This window comes from Schistocerca americana, chromosome 7, assembly GCF_021461395.2.
Source record: "Schistocerca americana isolate TAMUIC-IGC-003095 chromosome 7, iqSchAmer2.1, whole genome shotgun sequence".
Classification (NCBI taxonomy): domain Eukaryota; kingdom Metazoa; phylum Arthropoda; class Insecta; order Orthoptera; family Acrididae; genus Schistocerca; species Schistocerca americana.
In genome coordinates, this window is record NC_060125.1 from 50143741 (window position 1) to 50163193 (window position 19453).

A 19453-nucleotide genomic window follows, 5' to 3' on the forward strand; every position below is an offset into this window, starting at 1 on the left:
CCAGTCTCAGGACTGAAGACCACATCAACAACAACAACAACACAAGAAATAGGTATAAATTTTAATCAACATAAAAATTTGAATTCAGCAATAATATTATGATAAGGATAGATTGTAAGAACATGAACAATTATCAGCATTTTACTTGTATTGAACATAGTTAGATACTTCATATTTCACTGTTCTATAATTGCCTAATATTTACAATATAATATGTTGTTTTCTATGTGCATATTGCCTCAAAATAATTACTATCACATGCTGGCAAGAAACTTGTTCTTAAACATAATCTCACAATTGGCCTTACCAAAGAAAGGACTGCTGTAGGGCGATGATGGATGGTGAGAAAGATAGAGTAGTTCAGAAAAATTGTTCACATTTATTTTCAGTTAATGTTTTGAACACACAATCTACATCCTTGTTCCCCTGATACTAAGATTAATTTATTTCCTGTATGTATGCACATACATACAATATGTTCTGTACGCCAAAGTTTGTAGTAGAACATTCAGCGAATTAGTAAGACATTACAAAAACAACTGACTTAATTTTCCAGTAATATATGAGAGAGACAGAAACTGCTCAACACTCTCCCTATACAGTGAGTGGTTGTCTTTTCTCATGTAACTCTAATTATTAACATTAGTAGTAGTATTAGCAGTAATATTTATATCTGACACTTTCTTACAGCAACTTTACAATGTCATCACTATGATGTGAGAATATTATGTAGGTGTAATGACTGTTTCTAGCTTTTGATTCTCTGACACTTAACCGCATGCTTCCACTGACAACATCAAACCAAAGGAGGAGAAGTCCAGGTTTGAATATCAGCAATGTTATGAAAAGGATAGAGTGCTACTCACCATAAAGATGATATGCTGAGTTGCAGACAGGCACACAATGAGCTTTTGGCTACAGTCTTCTTCAGAAAAGAAAATGTACACACAATCACACAAGACTTTGAATGGAAGGTGTACAAATAAATCCGACTTTGAATGGAAGGTGTACAAATAAATCACTGGCACAACCATGCCTTTCTTAACTTATTGCATGACACCCTCCTATACAAACCTGTTTATAGGCCATCTACAGGAAATCTTCCTAGCCTCCCAAAACCCAAAACCTCTGGTGTTGTTCATGTTTGTTGATTATATCTTAATGATCTGAATTCAGAACCAAGACACCTTATCCTCAGTCCTTCACAACCTCATTACCTTCTCAGTCATCCACTTCGCCTGGTCCTCCTCAATCCAGTGTGCCACCTTCCTGGACACTGACCTCCTTCTCTCTGATGGCTCCATCCATACCTCTGTCCACATTAAACTCATCAACCATCAACATTATTTGCATTTTGACATTCTACCCTCCTCACCTAAATGGTGTTCTGTCACCCGCCCAAACTCCACAACATTCTAGTCCATCCATATGCCATTCCCAATTCCAAACACTTGACACAGGGATCATATCCCTGTGGAAAACCTATATGTGAGACCTGCCCAATCCACCCACCAAGCACTTCCTATTCCATTCATGCCTCAGGCTTATCCTACCCCATTAGAGGATGGGCCACCTGTGAAAGCAGTTGTGTCATATCCAGGCTCTGCTGCAACCATTGGACAGCTTTTTATATTGGTATGACTTCTGACCAGTTGCCTGCCAGGATGAATGGTCACCACCAAAATATGACAAATGGCAAAGTGGACGACGACCTGTTGCATGCCATGCAGCTGTACATAACTTGTTTGTTGCCAGTGCACCCACCCGTCTTTTATCCTTCTTTGCTGCTTTCCTTCTCTGTTCCCTGTTCTCCTTTGCCCCCCCCCCTCCCCCTCTCCCACCAGCCTACCAGTGCTGCACCTGACAGCCTTGTCCTGCTACCATCTATTCCCTACACACCCCGCCAATCGGCACAGGCTCCTCTCCCCCATCCATACAATGCTATCCCTCCCCCAGCCCAGCCCACTACAGGTTGTATTTGTTCCACACAGTAGCTACATTCTGGCTGGAGTGGCCATAGATAGCAGCCATGTGCATGTGAGGTGTGCTTGCTTGTGTGAATATGTTTGTGTTTTCTTTTCTGAAGAAGGCTGTGGCTTAAAGCTCAATGTGTAACAGTTTTTTCTATGCCTGACAGCAACTCAGTGCATCAGTGAGTAGTAATTCATCCTTTTCATAATACTGCTCAAAGGAGTAGTATGTTTTTAACAAACTGAACATATTGAAGATGCCACCTCAAGAATCCTGAAGATCTGCTGTATTTACACATCAATGCCATGTAATCCCAATGATAAAATGATAGTTGCAAATAAAAATGCAATATACACTACTGTAATAAAGAACACAAACATAATTTCTGCACTGAATTTGCATCCTTACTTAGGTTCAGAATGACTGATCTTTAAATATTGCTACTATAGGCCTCTCTTCTTTTTTTTAAGTAAGGAAAATTCCAGTTATTACAAAATTGTTTATCTTCTCCTCATTGTACCTGTAGTTTCACAAAGTTATTTTTGGTGAATATTTCAGACCATAAGGGCTGCCTTTTAAATTTTTTTTGCATGACTCATTTTATTATTTCTCAAAATACTCACCTTTAAAATTTAACAAGCAATCATTTTTCTTCACCAAGGGACCTCCTTTGTGTTTCCACTCATTTAGTAAAACCCATACAGTTGACTCCTGCATGATTTCTAGCTTGTGCAAACACACTGCCTGACAAAAACAGTGAAACACCCGAAAGTGGAGGAGCAAAGGAAACGAAATTTCGCAGGTGGTGAGGGTATGTTATGTTATTTCATTGATTACAAAATTGAGTCAAAATTACAAATAACTTGACAGTATGTAAAGCCATGTTATCCCTTTCTGGGGCGATCTAGCCTACAACTGTTATAACTGGTTTTGGATATCTGAACACTTGTGCTAAGACGGAGTAGATGTCTGAGCTCATCCTTATATATTCTATTGGGGATACATCTGGTGATCTTACTAGCCACGGTGGTACCTTGATATCATGCAAACAGCTCATAGAGACACTTGCCATGTGTGTTGGTGAGTACTGTGATGTATTTGAAAGAAAAGAAAAGGCATCACAGTACCATTGCATGAGGATCCAGGGTGTCTGTGACATAGTGTTGAACCATCAGAGTTCCCTCAGTGACTACCAACTGTGACCTAATGTGATACCTGGTGGCTCCCAATACCATGATATGAGTGACACTGCTGTGCCTCTCCACAACATTGTAGTCTCATAATGTTGCAGGGAGCCTGTTACTTGTTCTCAGATGGTAGGTGGACACACCAAGGGGCTGCAATGTGCTTAGTGCACAATACGGCAGTCCTTCCTTGTGGTGTTCAGATAAGGTTGATTGGACCCTTGATGTTCCCATGAATCCAACATCATGCCACTGTCACATTTGAATGGCCCACAAATCTGATCAATGCACAATTTGGCCAGATGGACAAATGTATATGCACAATAGGGCCCCTTTCAAATTTTGTCAGGTCCTGATAACATTGTCTCATGGAAATAAGTGGTATCTATGAGTCCTTCACAATGATCACTCAACATATGATGCTATACACATCTATTACATACTCTGTCAGGCTTGATAATAGTATTAAACATGAACAATATTAACATGCACTCCGGCATCCATTCTACCTGTCACAGAATATTGGAACTCTTAATCATTTACATACTTGTTGATGATGTGCACACGTGCAAAGTTACATTGACATCCAAACATGTCCCCTGGGTACTTCACTTTTTTGTCAGGTGGGTATATTCAATTTTTGTCTCCTGTTACTATGTTGTATACAGATTTTGTATTTCCTTGGTCAAAATTTTTAAGCAATTCCTTACACCAGTTGAGGGGAGCCTCATTTTGAGCTTCAGTCACATTGTGGGAAACAGAACTTTTTCATGGTTAAATGTTTTTGTTTCCATGATACAGTAAGTCATATGCCTTCTGTTTAATACTTTTGTGTGTGCACAGCATAAATGTTTTTTGCAACAAAACCATTTTTAGCTGACCTTCTCATATTTTGTTACAACTTGATGAAATTCTGCAAACCAATAAAAAATCATTTTTTTCTGAATGAAGTCATCCAAGACTTTGTTGTTGAGTTGGGCCTTTATAAAAATCATAATAAAAGACAAAAAGGAAGTCCAACAAAATCTTTCCCATGGAATTTATATTTTTGCTCAACCTTATTTTTTCAACATTCACTGTAAACAGTTTATTTGGCTAATTGCTCAGCTGTCATTGTTTTGAAGACAACAGATGATAGATTTTAAAACATTAGTAAAATTTCAGCTCAGTAGTGCCTGCCATCTAGTAGATGTTTTTAGAAACTTATAAGGCATTCCTCATAAAGCAGGATAAGTAATAATTTTATAATATATTAATTTGTGTTCTTTGTCAGTAAACTTGTTTGCTTGTATTTTTTAACCTATATGTGCAATAATGAACCGAATAGTATATCTCACATGAAATATAAATTTAAAAAACTACTGTACTGTCAAGTAATCTTTTTTTCATAAACTTTTTTTTTCAGTGCTGGAGTTGGCCGAACAGGAACATTGATTGCACTAGATATTCTACTACAACATATACGAGAAAATAAAACTATTGATATATTTGGTGTTGTTTACAATCTCCGAAAGCAACGAACAAATATGGTGCAGTCAGAGGTACAATAATTTCAATAATAGTTTGTAAATATTGAAACAATATTAAACAAATTCAAATAGGTAAATGGGAGTAGTTAAAATAACCACATTAATGTAGTGAGCTTAATCAGAATGGCAGTGGAGATTTTGGTGTTAAATATTAACAATTTGAGTTCTAACAATATGAAAAAAATATACTTTCAAAATTTTTCACAAAATTAAACTTTATTAACATATTACATGAGTGTTGTTGTTGTTGTGGTCTTCAGTCCTGAGACTGGTTTGATGCAGCTCTCCATGCTAATCTATCCTGTGCAAGCTCCTACATCTCCCAGTACCTACTGCAACCTAAGTACTTCTGAATCTGCTTAGTGTATTCATCTCTGGGTCTCCCTCTACGATTTTTACCCTCCACACTGCCCTCCAATGCTAAATTTGTGATCCCTTGATGCCTCAGGACATGTCCTACCAACTGATCCCTTCTTCTAGTCAAGTTGTGCCACAAACTTCTCTTCTCCCCAATCCTATTAAATACCTCCTCATTGGTTACGTGATCTACCCATCTAATCTTCAACATTCTTCTGTAGCACCACATTTCGAAAGCTTCTATTCTCTTCTTTTCAAAACTATTTATTGTTCATATTTCACTTCCATACATGGCTACACTCCATACAAATACTTTCAAAAATGACTTCCTGACACTTAAATCTATACTCGATGTTAACAAATTTCTCTTCTTCAGAAACGCTTTCCTTGCCATTGCCAGTCTACATTTTATATCCTCTCTACTTTGACCATCATCAATTGATTTGCTCCCCAAATAGCAAAACTCCTTTACTACTTTAAGTGGCTCATTTCCTAATCAAATTCCCTCAGCATCACCCGACTTAATTCGACTACATCCCATTATCCTCATTTTGCTTTTGTTGATGTTCATCTTATATCCTCCTTTCAAGACACTGTCCATTCCGTTCAACTGCTCTTCCAAGTCCTTTGCTGTCTCTGACAGAATTACAATGTCATCGGCGAACCTCAAAGTTTTTATTTCTTCTCCATGGATTTTAATACCTACTCCAAATTTTGCTTTTGTTTCCTTTACTGCTTGCTTAATATACAGATTGAATAACATTGGAGATAGGCTACAACCCTGTCTCACTCCCTTCCAAACCACTGCTTCCCTTTCACGCCCCTCGACTCTTATAACTGCCATCTGGTTTCTGTACAAATTGTAAATAGCCTTTCGCTCCCTGTATTTTACCCCTGCCACCTTTAGAATTTGAAAGAGAGTATTCCAATCAACATTGTCAAAAGCTTTCTCTAAGTCTACAAATGCTAGAAACGTAGGTTTGCCTTTCCGTAATCTTTCTTCTAAGATAAGTCATAAGGTCAGTATTGCCTCACGTGTTCCAACATTTCTATGGAATCCAAACTGATCTTCCCCGAGGTCAGCTTCTACCAGTTTTTCCATTCATCTGTAAATAATTCGTGTTAGTATTTTGCAGCTGTGACTTATTAAACTGATAGTTCGGTAATTTTCACATCTGTCAACAGCTGCTTTCTTTGGGATTGGAATTATTATATTCTTCTTGAAGTCTGAGGGTATTTCACCTGTCTCGTACATCTTGCTCACCAGATGGTAGAGTTTTGTCAGGACTGGCTCTCCCAAGGCTGTCAGTAGTTCTAATGGAATGTTGTCTACTCCGGGGGCCTTGTTTCGACTGAGGTCTTTCAGTGCTCTGTCAAACTCTTCACGCAGTATCGTATCCCCCATTTCATCTTCATCTACATCCTCTTCCATTTCCATAATATTGTCCTCAAGTACACCGCCCTTGTATAGACCCTCTATATACTCCTTCCACCTTTCTGCTTTCCCCTCCTTGCTTAGAACTGGGTTTCCATCTGAGCTCTTGATATTCATACGAGTGGTTCTCTTTTCTCCAAAGGTCTCTTTAATTTTCCTGTAGGCAGTATCTATCTTACCCCTAGTGAGATAAGCCTCTACATCCTTACATTTGTCCTCTAGCCATCCCTGCTTAGCCTTTTTGCACTTCCTGTCAATCCCATTTTTGAGACATTTGTATTCCTTTTTGCCTACTTCATTTACTGCATTTTTATATTTTGTCCTTTCATCAATTAAATTCAATATTTCTTCTGTTACCCAAGGATTTCTACTAGCCCTCGTCTTTTTACCTTCTTGATCCTCTGCTGCCTTCACTAATTCAATCCTCAGAGCTACCCATTCGTCTTCTACTGTATTTCTTTTCCCCATTCCTGTCAATTGTTCCCTTATGGTCTCCCTGAAACTCTGTACAACCTCTGGTTTAGTCAGTTTATCCAGGTCCCATCTCCTTAAATTCCCACCTTTTTGTAGTTTCTTCAGTTTTAGTCTACAGTTCATAACCAATAGATTGTGGTCAGAGTCCCGATCTGCTCCTGGAAATATCTTACAATTTAAAACCTGGTTCCTAAATCTCTGTCTTACCATTATATAATCTATCTGATACGTTTTAGTATCTCCAGGAGTCTTCCATGTATACAACTTTCTTTTATGATTCTTGAACCAAGTGTTAGCTATACTACATGAGTACAAGATGAAATTGGTAAAAGTAAATACCAATAATGTTAAAGAGGTGGTTTCACTTTGGAATATAACTTTAAAATTGTCGCAAAAATATCTTTCATTATCATAGTAAGCAACAAATATAAGAAAAAATTGACAAAAAGTAAGCAATCAGTTATTCCAAAGAGGTGTTTCACTTTGGAACCACTCACTTCTTGGGTTATATTTGAAAGAAAATTCGCTTTTTTCCTGGACACTATCTCACATCTCAAAACTTCCATGAACTCATATTTATAGTTCTAAATAACAAGCAAGAATGGGCTAAAATTTAATAAATTTTGTATCAAAACTACATACTGCCTCAGTGCTTAAATTTCGAAATCACGTGCAAAAGATAAAAGCAGTAATTCAGACCCAAATCTACATCAAAATAACATTACATATACTTACTTTCACTGTCACTGACCTCTGTGGCCACAAACATAAAAAAGGCAGCATACCATAATCTCCTACAATCACATAGCACAATCTCCATCCCATCCCACCAGTTGCGTTGAATGCTCTAAGTGACTGCTACAGTTCACTACATTTGTAGAAGTACCTCAGTGTACCACTACACACTGATCAGCCAGAACATTATGACCACTGACCTACTATCTATATAAAACTGTCCAGGTGATAGCAGTGTGTAACCTGATGAGGAATGACTGCTAGTCAGACACAAGCACAGTGTGTGTAGTATCAGTGAGCATGCTGTCTGTTGTAGAAGGGGGAAGATGTTCAATCTATCTGAGTTTGACCAAGGGCAGATTGTGCAGGCCAGGAGGCACAGCCTTAGCATTTTGAAAACTGCATGACTTGGGTGTTTCAGGGGCGCAGTTCTAACTATTCTAAGTGTCTGCAGTATGTGGTGAAATCAAGGTGAGGGACCGATGACCATGGCAGTCTGGTCCCTTTAATCCCCCAAACCAACCAACCAACCAAATCAAGGTGAAACCACATCCAGACAACAGGAGGTTGGGTGGCCACCCATCATTACAGCTGCCAGACGTCGTAGGCAGGGCAGACTGGTAAAACAGGACAGGCAGTGAACTGTGGCAGAACTAAGATCAGACTTTAATGCTGAGCTGAGTACAAATGTGTCTGAACACACAGTACACAGAACTCTCCTAACAGTGGGCCTCTGCAGCCGACGACCCATGTGTGTGCCCATGTTATGGCTGAAATGGGCACATAATCATTGGGCTGGATATTGGCACAGTGGCAGAGCATTTCATAGTCTGATGAATTCCAATACCTCATTCATCGAGCAAATGGGAGGGCATGAATTGCCGTCTACCAGGGGGACATGTCCTTCACACCTCTACTGTGGGATAGAGACAAGCTGGTGGCATGTCGATTATGCTCTGGGGAATATTTGTGTGGGCACCCATGGGTCCAGTGGAGCTTTTGCAAGGCACTGTGATGGCCAAAGAGTATCGTACACTTGTTGCAGACCACATACACCTCTTAATGATGTTTATTTTTCCTTATGGCAGTGACATTTTTCAGGAAGGTAATTTCCATGTTATGAACCCAGGAGCATGATGGACTGGTTTGAAGAGCACTGTGGTGAGTTCCAATTGATGTGCTGGCAACCGAATTTGCCAGATCTGAATCTGATCAAACACATCTGGCATTCGATTGAATATGGTTTTGGAGCTTATTGTCACCCTCCCTGGATTTTACAGGAATTAGATGATTTGTATGTGCAGATATGGTGGCCTCCTAAGACCTCATTGCTTCCATGCCATGATGCATTACTGTTTTCATCCACACCAAAGGTGGCTATTAGATAGGTGATCACAATGTTATGGCTGATGGGTGTATGTCTTACAATAGAGTTAGTGGTTTCATGATAAAGGCACTGCTGCTTACAAAATTTAATAAAATTGTGCTTTCAGACAGAAACCACAGGTAACCAAAGCATTAAACTTAAGGAATGCGCTTCACTAATTGTAACATAAAGAGAATAAGAAACAAATGTCATACTGTATAAACATAACAAATTGAGTTTAAGCACATATGTCACCATATTCACAAGTGCATATTAAGTAGTAGAGTGGACAAAATGTAGAACTACAATGGATGATAAAATTAAAATTCAAGAGAAGTTAGTATAACATCCACTAGAATAGTTCAGTATGTTAAGTACACCATGTTATAAGTTTATAAAACAATCATCCCCAAAGCTAATGCTACTGTTGACATGGTAGCCACCTTTCCCAGCATCCTCTTGGTACTACAGTCATGAATTTCTTACCAAATACATTTGAACAAACAATTGTTTCTACTTTGAATGCCAAATATGCAAAACTGCTGTGGGAGATAAAAGACACCCTTCTACTTCAATCAAAAATATTCCTATGCACCCAGCTCATATAACATTCAGATTCATTGATGATATCTCCACAATATTTATAAATAGTGTAGGAAGTTAATGGGCCATTAGGATAAAAGGGTGGACTGACTGACTGAGTTGGGGTTTCACATTTTGCAAAATCACATAAATTGAAAATTTTAATAAAATTTAACATGGCCATAATCCAACAAAATAAAATTCAATTTGACATGCACTGACAGTCCACTATAAGGAAACATTAACTTAATAAACAGTCGGTGTTCCAATCACAGCAGTGATTATTTAAGAAACATTAATCATGCAGTTATTTCCATTAGTTGATAACTAACACTCGGTTAAGAAAACATTAATCTTTAATTATTAAACAGCTTAGGAAGTAACATTCCAGTAAAATATCATTGTCCAATATACCTTTCAGTTATTCAAACAGGTTTGCAGCAGCACTTAATTAGAAAACAGTTATGTTTTTAGTTATTTAAAATGACTGGCACATAACACTTGATTAAAAACAACAGCCAAAATATCCTACAGTTATTCTAGCAACACTTACTTGAGGGACAGTTATGCTTTAGTTCTTTGAAATAGAGTAACAAGTAAAACTTAACTGAAATGTATCAGCCAGTATATCCTTTAGTTGTTCCAACAGGTTTGCCAGCACTCAAGTAAGGAAACAGTAAACTTTAGTTATTTAAAATAGACTGGCAAATAACACTTAACTGGAAAAAGTTAACTTAAAAAATCAGTGTATATTCAAAGTAAAATTATGATCAATGAGAAAAAACTTTTATCATAAAGTTCCATATATTATTATGATAAAAGAAAAAAATGTAGGGAATGATACTGCTTCATGGCTGTTAAGTTACTCACAAAAAGTACCTTACCAAATTGTCCAACTAGCATGTGCAAAATGCTGTTCTAAGAGGTACAGTACAATTAGGTTAATGTAAGAATATAAACAACATTAGCTTCACTTTTTCACTGTGTACTGTGCTAGCAGATCCCTCTTTCCCACATGTGGCAGGCATTTAGCACATCAATTTATTCATATAATATGTGTACAATGTAATCAAATCTGCAAAATGAGCTATAATTAATAACTGACAATCATTTTTCTTACTGTCAAGGCTGTTCATTACTTCCCTGTTCACTACAGATGTCGCCCAGTGATACACAAGCAAGTAACTGAGTGTCAGTTACATGACCCAAATTTGAATTCAGAAAACAGCATGTAGAAATGTTAGAGTTGGTAGAAACACTCCATATGCTTCAATCACAAGAATACAGTTTGCTGATGGACTCATACAGCTAGCTGACTTCTGCAACAGAACCCAGCAAATACACCAGCACCTGTTAACAAGAAGACCTTCAGCAGCCCAGGTTGGCTATGTACACCCCTGGAAATGGAAAAAGGAACACACCATACTTGCTCCAGATACTGCGAGAGGGCTGTACAAGCAATGATCACACGCACGGCACAGCGGACACACCAGGAACCGCGGTTTTGGCCGTCGAATGGCGCTAGCTGCGCAGCATTTGTGCACCGCCACCGTCAGTGTCAGCCAGTTTTCCGTGGCATACGGAGCTCCATCGCAGTCTTTAACACTGGTAGCATGCCGCGACAGCGTGGACGTGAACCGTATGTGCAGTTGACGGACTTTGAGCGAGGGCGTATAGTGGGCATGCGGGAGGCCGGGTGGACGTACCGCCGAATTGCTCAACACGTGGGGCGTGAGGTCTCCACAGTACATCGATGTTGTCGCCAGTGGTCGGCGGAAGGTGCACGTGCCCGTCGAGCTGGGACCGGACCGCAGCGATGCACGGATGCACGCCAAGACCGTAGGATCCTACGCAGTGCCGTAGGGGATCGCACCGCCACTTCCCAGAAAATTAGGGACACTGTTGCTCCTGGGGTATCGGCGAGGAGCATTCGCAACCGTCTCCATGAAGCTGGGCTACGGTCCCGCACACCGTTAGGCCGTCTTCCGCTCACGCCCCAACATCATGCAGCCCGCCTCCAGTGGTGTCGCGACAGGCATGAATGGAGGGACGAATGGAGACGTGTCGTCTTCAGCGATGAGAGTCGCTTCTGCCTTGGTGCCAATGATGGTTGTATGCGTGTTTGGCGCCATGCAGGTGAGCGCCACAATCAGGACTGCATACGACCGAGGCACACAGGGCCAACACCCGGCATCATGGTGTGGGGAGTGATCTCCTACACTGGCCGTACACCACTGGTGATCGTCGAGGGGACACTGAATAGTGCACGGTACATAAAAACCGTCATCGAACCCATCGTTCTACCATTCCTAGACCGGCAAGGGAACTTGCTGTTCCAACAGGACAATGCACGTCCGCATGTATCCCGTGCCACCCAACGTGCTCTAGAAGGTGTAAGTCAACTACCCGGGCCAGCAAGATCTCCGGATCTGTCCCCCATTGAGCATGTTTGGGACTGGATGAAGCGTCGTCTCACGCGGTCTGCACATCCAGCACGAACGCTGGTCCAACTGAGGCGCCAGGTGGAAATGGCATGGCAAGCCATTCCACAGGACTACATCCAGCATCTCTACGATCGTCTCCATGGGAGAATAGCAGCCTGCATTGCTGCGAAAGGTGGATATACACTGTACTAGTGCCGACATTGTGCATGCTCTGTTGCCTGTGTCTATGTGCCTGTGGTTCTGTCAGTATGATCATGTGATGTATCTGACCCCAGGAATGTGTCAATAAAGTTTCCCCTTCCTGGGACAATGAATTCACGGTGTTCTTATTTCAATTTCCAGGAGTGTATATCAGATATGCACACTCTTCTATACCACAGGCGCTGATACTAGATATACAGTTCGCCAGTGCCCAAACTTCTAACAACTCACCAGACCAGCTGCCACCAGCATGTTCAAGAGGCAAAAGGCACAAAAGTCCACTGTCCAATGATGGCCCACTCATCCTCATTCCGTACTCTCTCCACGTCCTCCTTACTGCCCTACAGATAAACAGCCTGAGCACCAATGGTTTGGTTCACACCAGTCAGCAGAAGTATTACCAACTTAGGTTACTAGTTGGAACAGTGCCAGCTATTGCCCAATGGCAAGAACACCTTGGCAGTTTTTTTCTGGAATGTCGAAACCTAATCCAAAATTCACCTACTACTTCAGATCTCAACAATATGTATTTGTACTGACTTTGACCTTTCTGGTGGCTCCAAAAAGAGCTCCTTCCATATATGACGTACTAATCACCAATAGTTTTTAACAATTGCCATCCCTTTCACTTAAAAAATTAAAAAAAGATGCACTCCTAAAGCCTTAGCATGCATCCATGGGTATCACATTTGCAGTGAGAGGCAGGAGGTGTTATTCAAATATGTTAATAAAATTGCCTTTATGCAGAGAGCTAGTAGATAATATGTTGCTGTATATTTTATTTTTGTATGTAACCTTATTATAGCTTTGTTGCCTCCATCATTACCTGCCCTGACACTGAAGGTGGACATATATCAACTTTGAGTAAACTATTACTGCTGTCCGTAGTTGTTGGCTGTAGTATTTTTTCAGTAACATTTTGAAGTTGTTTGATGACTTAATGTTGCATGTATATTATAATATGCTTTTTATTATATCTTTAAGTAACCAACTAGCTGTCAATCTTGAATTTCTAAAACTGTCAAAATAATAAAAAATCATATTATAATAGGCATGCAACATCAAATCATTGAACAACTTTAAAACATTACTGAAAACAATTACTCCAACAACAATATAATGAAAAGGATAGTTGTTACTCACCATACAGCAGAAATGCTGAATATAGAAAGACATAACAAAAAGACTGTCAGAAAGTTAGGTTTTGGCCAACAAGGCCTTTAGCAAAATTACACAACATACACACACGCACTCACGCAAATGCAACTCACACACACATGACCACAGTATCTGGCAGTTTAATTGCAAATAACTGTTATTGGCTGTGTTAGGCATAGATATACTGTTTATTAGTAACATATAAAAAGTTGTCCCAGACTGGGGCTCAAACTCGGATTTCCCACTTAACATGAGCAGTCATCTTAACCACTTAGGCTGTCCATGCTTGCCTCCCTGACTGACCCAAATTCTCATACATCACACAGTCTACACCCTTTTACCATGAATGTAAGGGACTATGGTACAGTGATATAGACTGTGTGACATATGGGAGTTTCAGATGGCCCTAAGTGGTTGAGTAGACTGCTCACAACAAGTGGGAAATATGGATTTGAGTCCTGGTCTCCCACATATTTTCATATGTCACTAATAGGTAGTGTATCTATGCCTAACACAGCTGATACCAAGATAACAGCAGTTAGCAAATTAATTTCGAATTAATTTCAGATAGCTATCAATCACAATTAATGTCTGTTCATCCAGACACAAAGGCAAATATTACACACCAAGACAGGCACAAGACAATAATATCATAGTCTCGTTCTCACTGAGCAGGAATACAGAGTGAAGCTGTGAGCATTAAGTAATGAATGTAGGGCACTATGGTATAGGATGTAGACTGTGTGACATATTGAAGTTTGGGTTGGTCCAGGAGGTATTCATAGATACTCTAAGTGGTTGGGGTAACCGTTCATGAGTAGCAGGAAATCTGGTTTTGAGTCCTGGTCCAGTACAAATTTTCATATTTCAGTAGTAGTTAGTATAAAACAATGGTCCAGGATGGAACATTACAATATTGTAGTAGGTAGTATATCTGTGTATAACACAGCTGATGCCAAGATATTTGCAGTCAGTGAATTTAACACATACAACATTTTGGAAAAGCAAACAACCTTAGGTATCATTACAGTTTACAAAAAAAAAAAAAAATAAATAAAACCCGTACTTAATCATCATCATGACATGATGCTCAGCAGAAAACAGATATATTTTTCATAATTAGTTTAGTAAAACATAGTGTACTTTTATTATTTTTACAATATGTACAGAGGGATCATAATTAAAGTTCCACATTTTTAAAAAAAAAAAAAAAGAAAAAGAAAACAAAAAGAACTGCACTGAGAAAGATGTCCAATTCAAATGAAATACAATCTAAGATGTGGGGGGAGAAAGGATTTGATGGTGCTTTAAGTATTATAACTCATAATGTAAATGGGATTGGCTACAAATGGCAGATGAATCACAATATGATGAGAGCTACGGTGTGAGTTGCACATTACACCAACCATACTGTGTAATGAGCATGACCACATATGTTTGAAATTCAACAATTGTGACACTGTTCATTAGGTAGGCCCATCTTCCATGGCAAGGTCACTCAACATTGGATGGGAAAAATCGGTTTTTAATGGTCGTGAGGCCAAAACATGCATAAAAAGCAACAATGAATTGAATTTTAATTGTTGTGAGACTTGTGCAAGACATGTTCAGTATGATGTCAACCATTTCTTGCCACAAGCTGACATCAAAAATCAATGTTTCACAATACATCAGTATGTCTCAGAGATAACATTCAGAATGTGTTGCACAATGCATGTTTTTAATTCAGTTACATCTGTAATTAGAGAACACAGCATTTTTTAGGTAAGCCCACAGCAAGAAGTCACCACTGAATTATTGAATTATGGTTTATTAGTCTCATAAAGTACATAATCTAGATCATTTGATTCAGGTACAGGAGACACATCAAAACTGTGGTAAAATTTCACCATAAACATAGAACAGCTGATGTTAACAAATAGCATCATAATAACATACAATTTTGTTATATTTACAGACAATGAAATCTAGCACTTAATTACCCTTGCTCAAATTATCATTTCATCCTCTATGAGTCTTCTATTGATTAGTAGTGTTTCTCCCACAGATTATGCTGTAGTCTTGTTTTTAAAATTTCTGGCTTCATATTAAATATGTTTTTGCCATTAACTTGTTATATATTGTCATCCCTATACACTGAAGAGTCTGTGCATACAGCTTCAACTGGAGTGTGGGAAGCATAAAATTATTTTTATTTCTTATGTTATATGTGTGGTTAAAATCATTCTCCTCAAATAATTTTTGCCTTCTGTGTAGGAAGATTACAATTTCATAAATATGTATGGAAGGAATAGTTAGGATTTGGAGTTTCTGAAATAATGGGCAACAAGACTCTGCTGTTCAGTGCACTTGTATCTGACAATTTTATTTTTCAGTTTCAGTATTCAAGATACACTACTTGAACTTCCACAGAAAATTATACCATATCTAATAACAGATTCAAAATAATTATGGTAAGCAATTTTTTGTGTAATCAGGTCAGTAGAATTTGCTAGTGTTAGCATTGCAAATGCAGAGATCGCTTGATATGGACAACCAAGCTGTAGGGAAATAATGGTTGATAATTCCTGCATTTCTAAAATGCCTCTGCAGCAGCTGCTTCATAGACTGTGCAGTGTGTGAAGGAACATTGAAATCTACCCACACATCCATGTTGTTGAACGGCTGTGCACATTGGTGCACAAAAACTCTAATAACATTTACCAGTGGCGGTACAGGTAACAAAACCCCCAGGGCCCATCTCCTAGAAAAAATACGGCCCTACGATAAACAATGCTGTCAATCTGTTGAAGGGCTGAAAGACATTGGTGCACAAAAGACACTCACAACATTTACCAGTGGTGGTACAGGTAACAAAACCCCCAGGGCCCATCTCCTAGAAAAAATACAGCTCTACAGTAAACAGTGCTGTCAACCTGCACTGTACAGATACCTTAGCAGAATGAAGTGGTATCAGTTGATGTGTGAGTAGATATTCCATTGACCATAATCTGCAATTCTGTGTATTGACATACCCTTGGAGATGGAAATGGGCTTTGTCTGTACACAGAATGTTCTGTGTCCATTTATTGTCCACTTCCATATGAGCAGAAAATTATAGAGCAAAGGTTTGTCTTACTGTCAGATCAGCATGAAACAACTTCTGAATGCAGGGTAATTTTATATGGATACTAGGGCAGGATGTTTTGTAGAATTTTATGCACCATGCTTACAGGCATATCCAATGTTCAGGCAATTCGTCATGCACCGCCCATCTGCATACTGCTGCTTGAACTCTCCTGCAACACTGTGGCCACATCTTTTATTGATGTCAGTTCAATTGTTTTCCTCCTGCTGCCACAATGCATTCCAAAAGAACCTGTTGTTTTGAATTCTGTAATTATTTTCTCCAGACTCTTGGGAGACATTTGACCAATGTCTTTTTTCATACCCTTGAGTGTCCAGAACCTCTGCAGAGCTAGTAGCACACAGTTACCAAATGAGGAATAGCCATGTACCCTGCATCTTTTACTTTGCACATTCTGGCACTTAAAGCTCCACCTAGTGGTAAAATTTTAGTTAAATTCTTTTTGTTTCCATAACATCCGATAATATTCTACTCAAATTTGACATCATTCTGAGCAGTGGTTCTTTTTTTTATAGAATTTTGAAACTGGAACTTTAATTACAATCATCCTTTACATTTTGATTGGCCAATGGCCTTGCCACATTGGTAACACCAGTTCCCATCAGATCCCTGAAGTCAGCACTGTTGAGCTCCACTGGTCCTGAATGGGTGACTGTCCAGGTGTACCGAGTGCTACTGGGAAGAGGGATGCACTCAGTGCTTGTGAGCCCAATCAAGAAGCTACTTAATTCAGAAGTAGAGGCTCCAGTCATGAAAGCTCACAATGGCCAGGAGAGCAGTATACTGATCATATGCCCCTCTATATCTGCATCCAGTGATGCCTATTATCTGAGGATGATACAGCAGTAAGTAGGTACTGTTGGGCCTTCTGAGGCCTGTTTGGATGGAGCTTACAGTGCATATTTTTATTAGAATTAAACTGATATTCCATTTGCCTACAATTGTGATCATTCCATTCATCAACCCTAATTATTTGCTAAAATACACTACCCCACTTGTTTATTGTTTTCTCTTTGATTCACTATAGGATGCCAACATTTCTTACTCTATCAATCTGTCAGACCTTAATGCCTTGAAAGATATCTTCAACAGTCTCTAGTAACAAAACATTTTAAAGGCTTCTAATTCTTTCATTTCTGTCTTTCTGTTTGCTACAATTTGGAATCATGCAGAGCTGTATTCCATACATAACCTTTTGTGAATCTTAAAGAGTCTCTTGTCTCAGTAGAAATGTTTACCCGCTTAATATGTCCTCCTGCTGGGCACACCATTACTGCAAATTTTCTTTTCATGTACGTGCATATTTTAGCCATCAGCTTGCAATCAGTCCATTCCAGTAAGCACTCAATGTAGTTTGTGTTCACCATTGGTGATCACTACTATATCACCAACAGACCTTGTCTGCCTGTGACAAACAACTCTCACACTGAGATAGTCCTTTACACCCTCATGTTTTCTTCAATACACAAATTAAATATCTTTGCTGACTAAGAGCATCTAGGGCCTTGCATCTTTACTGATTTTAGCTTCTTGTGCCATAGTGTCAGTTGTTACTACTATAGTTTACCTTGCATTAAGAGAATGGATTACCCTTTTATCCTTCAGTTGATAATTTGCTGACTAAGAATTGAATACATGTTATTATATTTCACATTATCAAAAGCCTTACTTTCTTCAGAGGGGTGAAAATTATATTCTTTTAAAAATCTTATGGAACTTCACCAGTTACATAAATTTAATTCATGAGCTAGTGCAGTTCTTTCACTGATTTCTCGACTGATATGTGTTATTATTGCACTAATATTTCATCAACACTCCAACATTCATTCCTTCTGAGTTCCTCCATAGCTTTTTGAAATTCACAAATAAGTACTGAATATCTCCTGTCATCTTCTTGCAACATGTCATTATTTTCAATCAGCTTAATTTCTTCTGGACAGCTATAGAGTTTCTCCATGTATTGTTTTCACTTTCTCATTTTATTTTCTGCTGCTTTTAACCAATTGTCTTTTAATCTCTAATCATTGTACTTCTTGTTCTGTGCTCCCTAAGATGGTTGTTTATTAGTCTGGGTCCAGCATAAGTGTTACTCTGTTCCTATCTTGTATCTACCTCATGACATCTTTCCTTCCTCTGTTCTTCTTTAAATTTTTCTACATTTTTAGATAATTTCATATCTGCTGTTCACCTACAATGTTTTTAAATTTTTGTAATTTCTTATGGATTTCATTTATAGCTGTCTCTTTCCTGTCATTATCAATTCTTGTAATTTTATCCTGCTGTATTTACTTCACCCTTTGAAAGCCATTGCATTGGTTTTCCATGCCAGTAACTCTTTCAAGTGTCACTATTTCTTTTATCACATGTCTTTTTAGGACGCTTCAACTTTTAGTAACTTCAGCTCATCTAGATCCCAATGTTTCACCTGATTTCACTTTAAGTTCTTAAATTTCATCTGGCATTTTGTTAGTAGTTGTCTATGGTCATTATCCAGTGTCAGCACCTGAATAACTCTTCCAGTCTCTAATCATATCTATAGCTGACATCTTTCACATATACTTTCTTCTCCAAGGATGCTCAAAACATAGGTACACTAGAACTAATTCATGCTTGGAATAGAATTCTATTAACCTTCTTCACTCTCATTTTGCTTGATGAGACCCAATTGTTTCTGGATCTATGGAGATATCCACTAAGGAGACAGGTAGTTACAGTAACACAAGTTTATTTCTCTAAAGCAGTGTTAACAAAATACAACCCCAAGGAACTGAAGTGGTCAAGGCCAAGCAAATCTGAAGCTCAAGGGCAGCTATCACAAAGATCCTCACAGTAAGGACTGTTGACCCATACTTGATCCATGCTGTGACGGTGCCTGTGAAGTCTATGAGAA

At 38.8% G+C, this 19453-nt stretch overlaps 1 protein-coding gene across 3 annotated transcripts in view; it reads left to right on the forward strand.

Annotated features, from left to right (window-relative positions):
• The window catches only part of LOC124622596 (phosphatidylinositol phosphatase PTPRQ-like), a 431781-nt gene that overhangs the window by 389738 nt on the left and 22590 nt on the right, over positions 1-19453 (forward strand). For all 3 annotated transcript variants that reach the window (XM_047148348.1, XM_047148350.1, XM_047148349.1), the window contains one exon: positions 4561-4696. In XM_047148348.1, coding sequence (XP_047004304.1) covers positions 4561-4696 — 136 coding nt within the window. The remainder of the gene's footprint in view (positions 1-4560; positions 4697-19453) is intronic.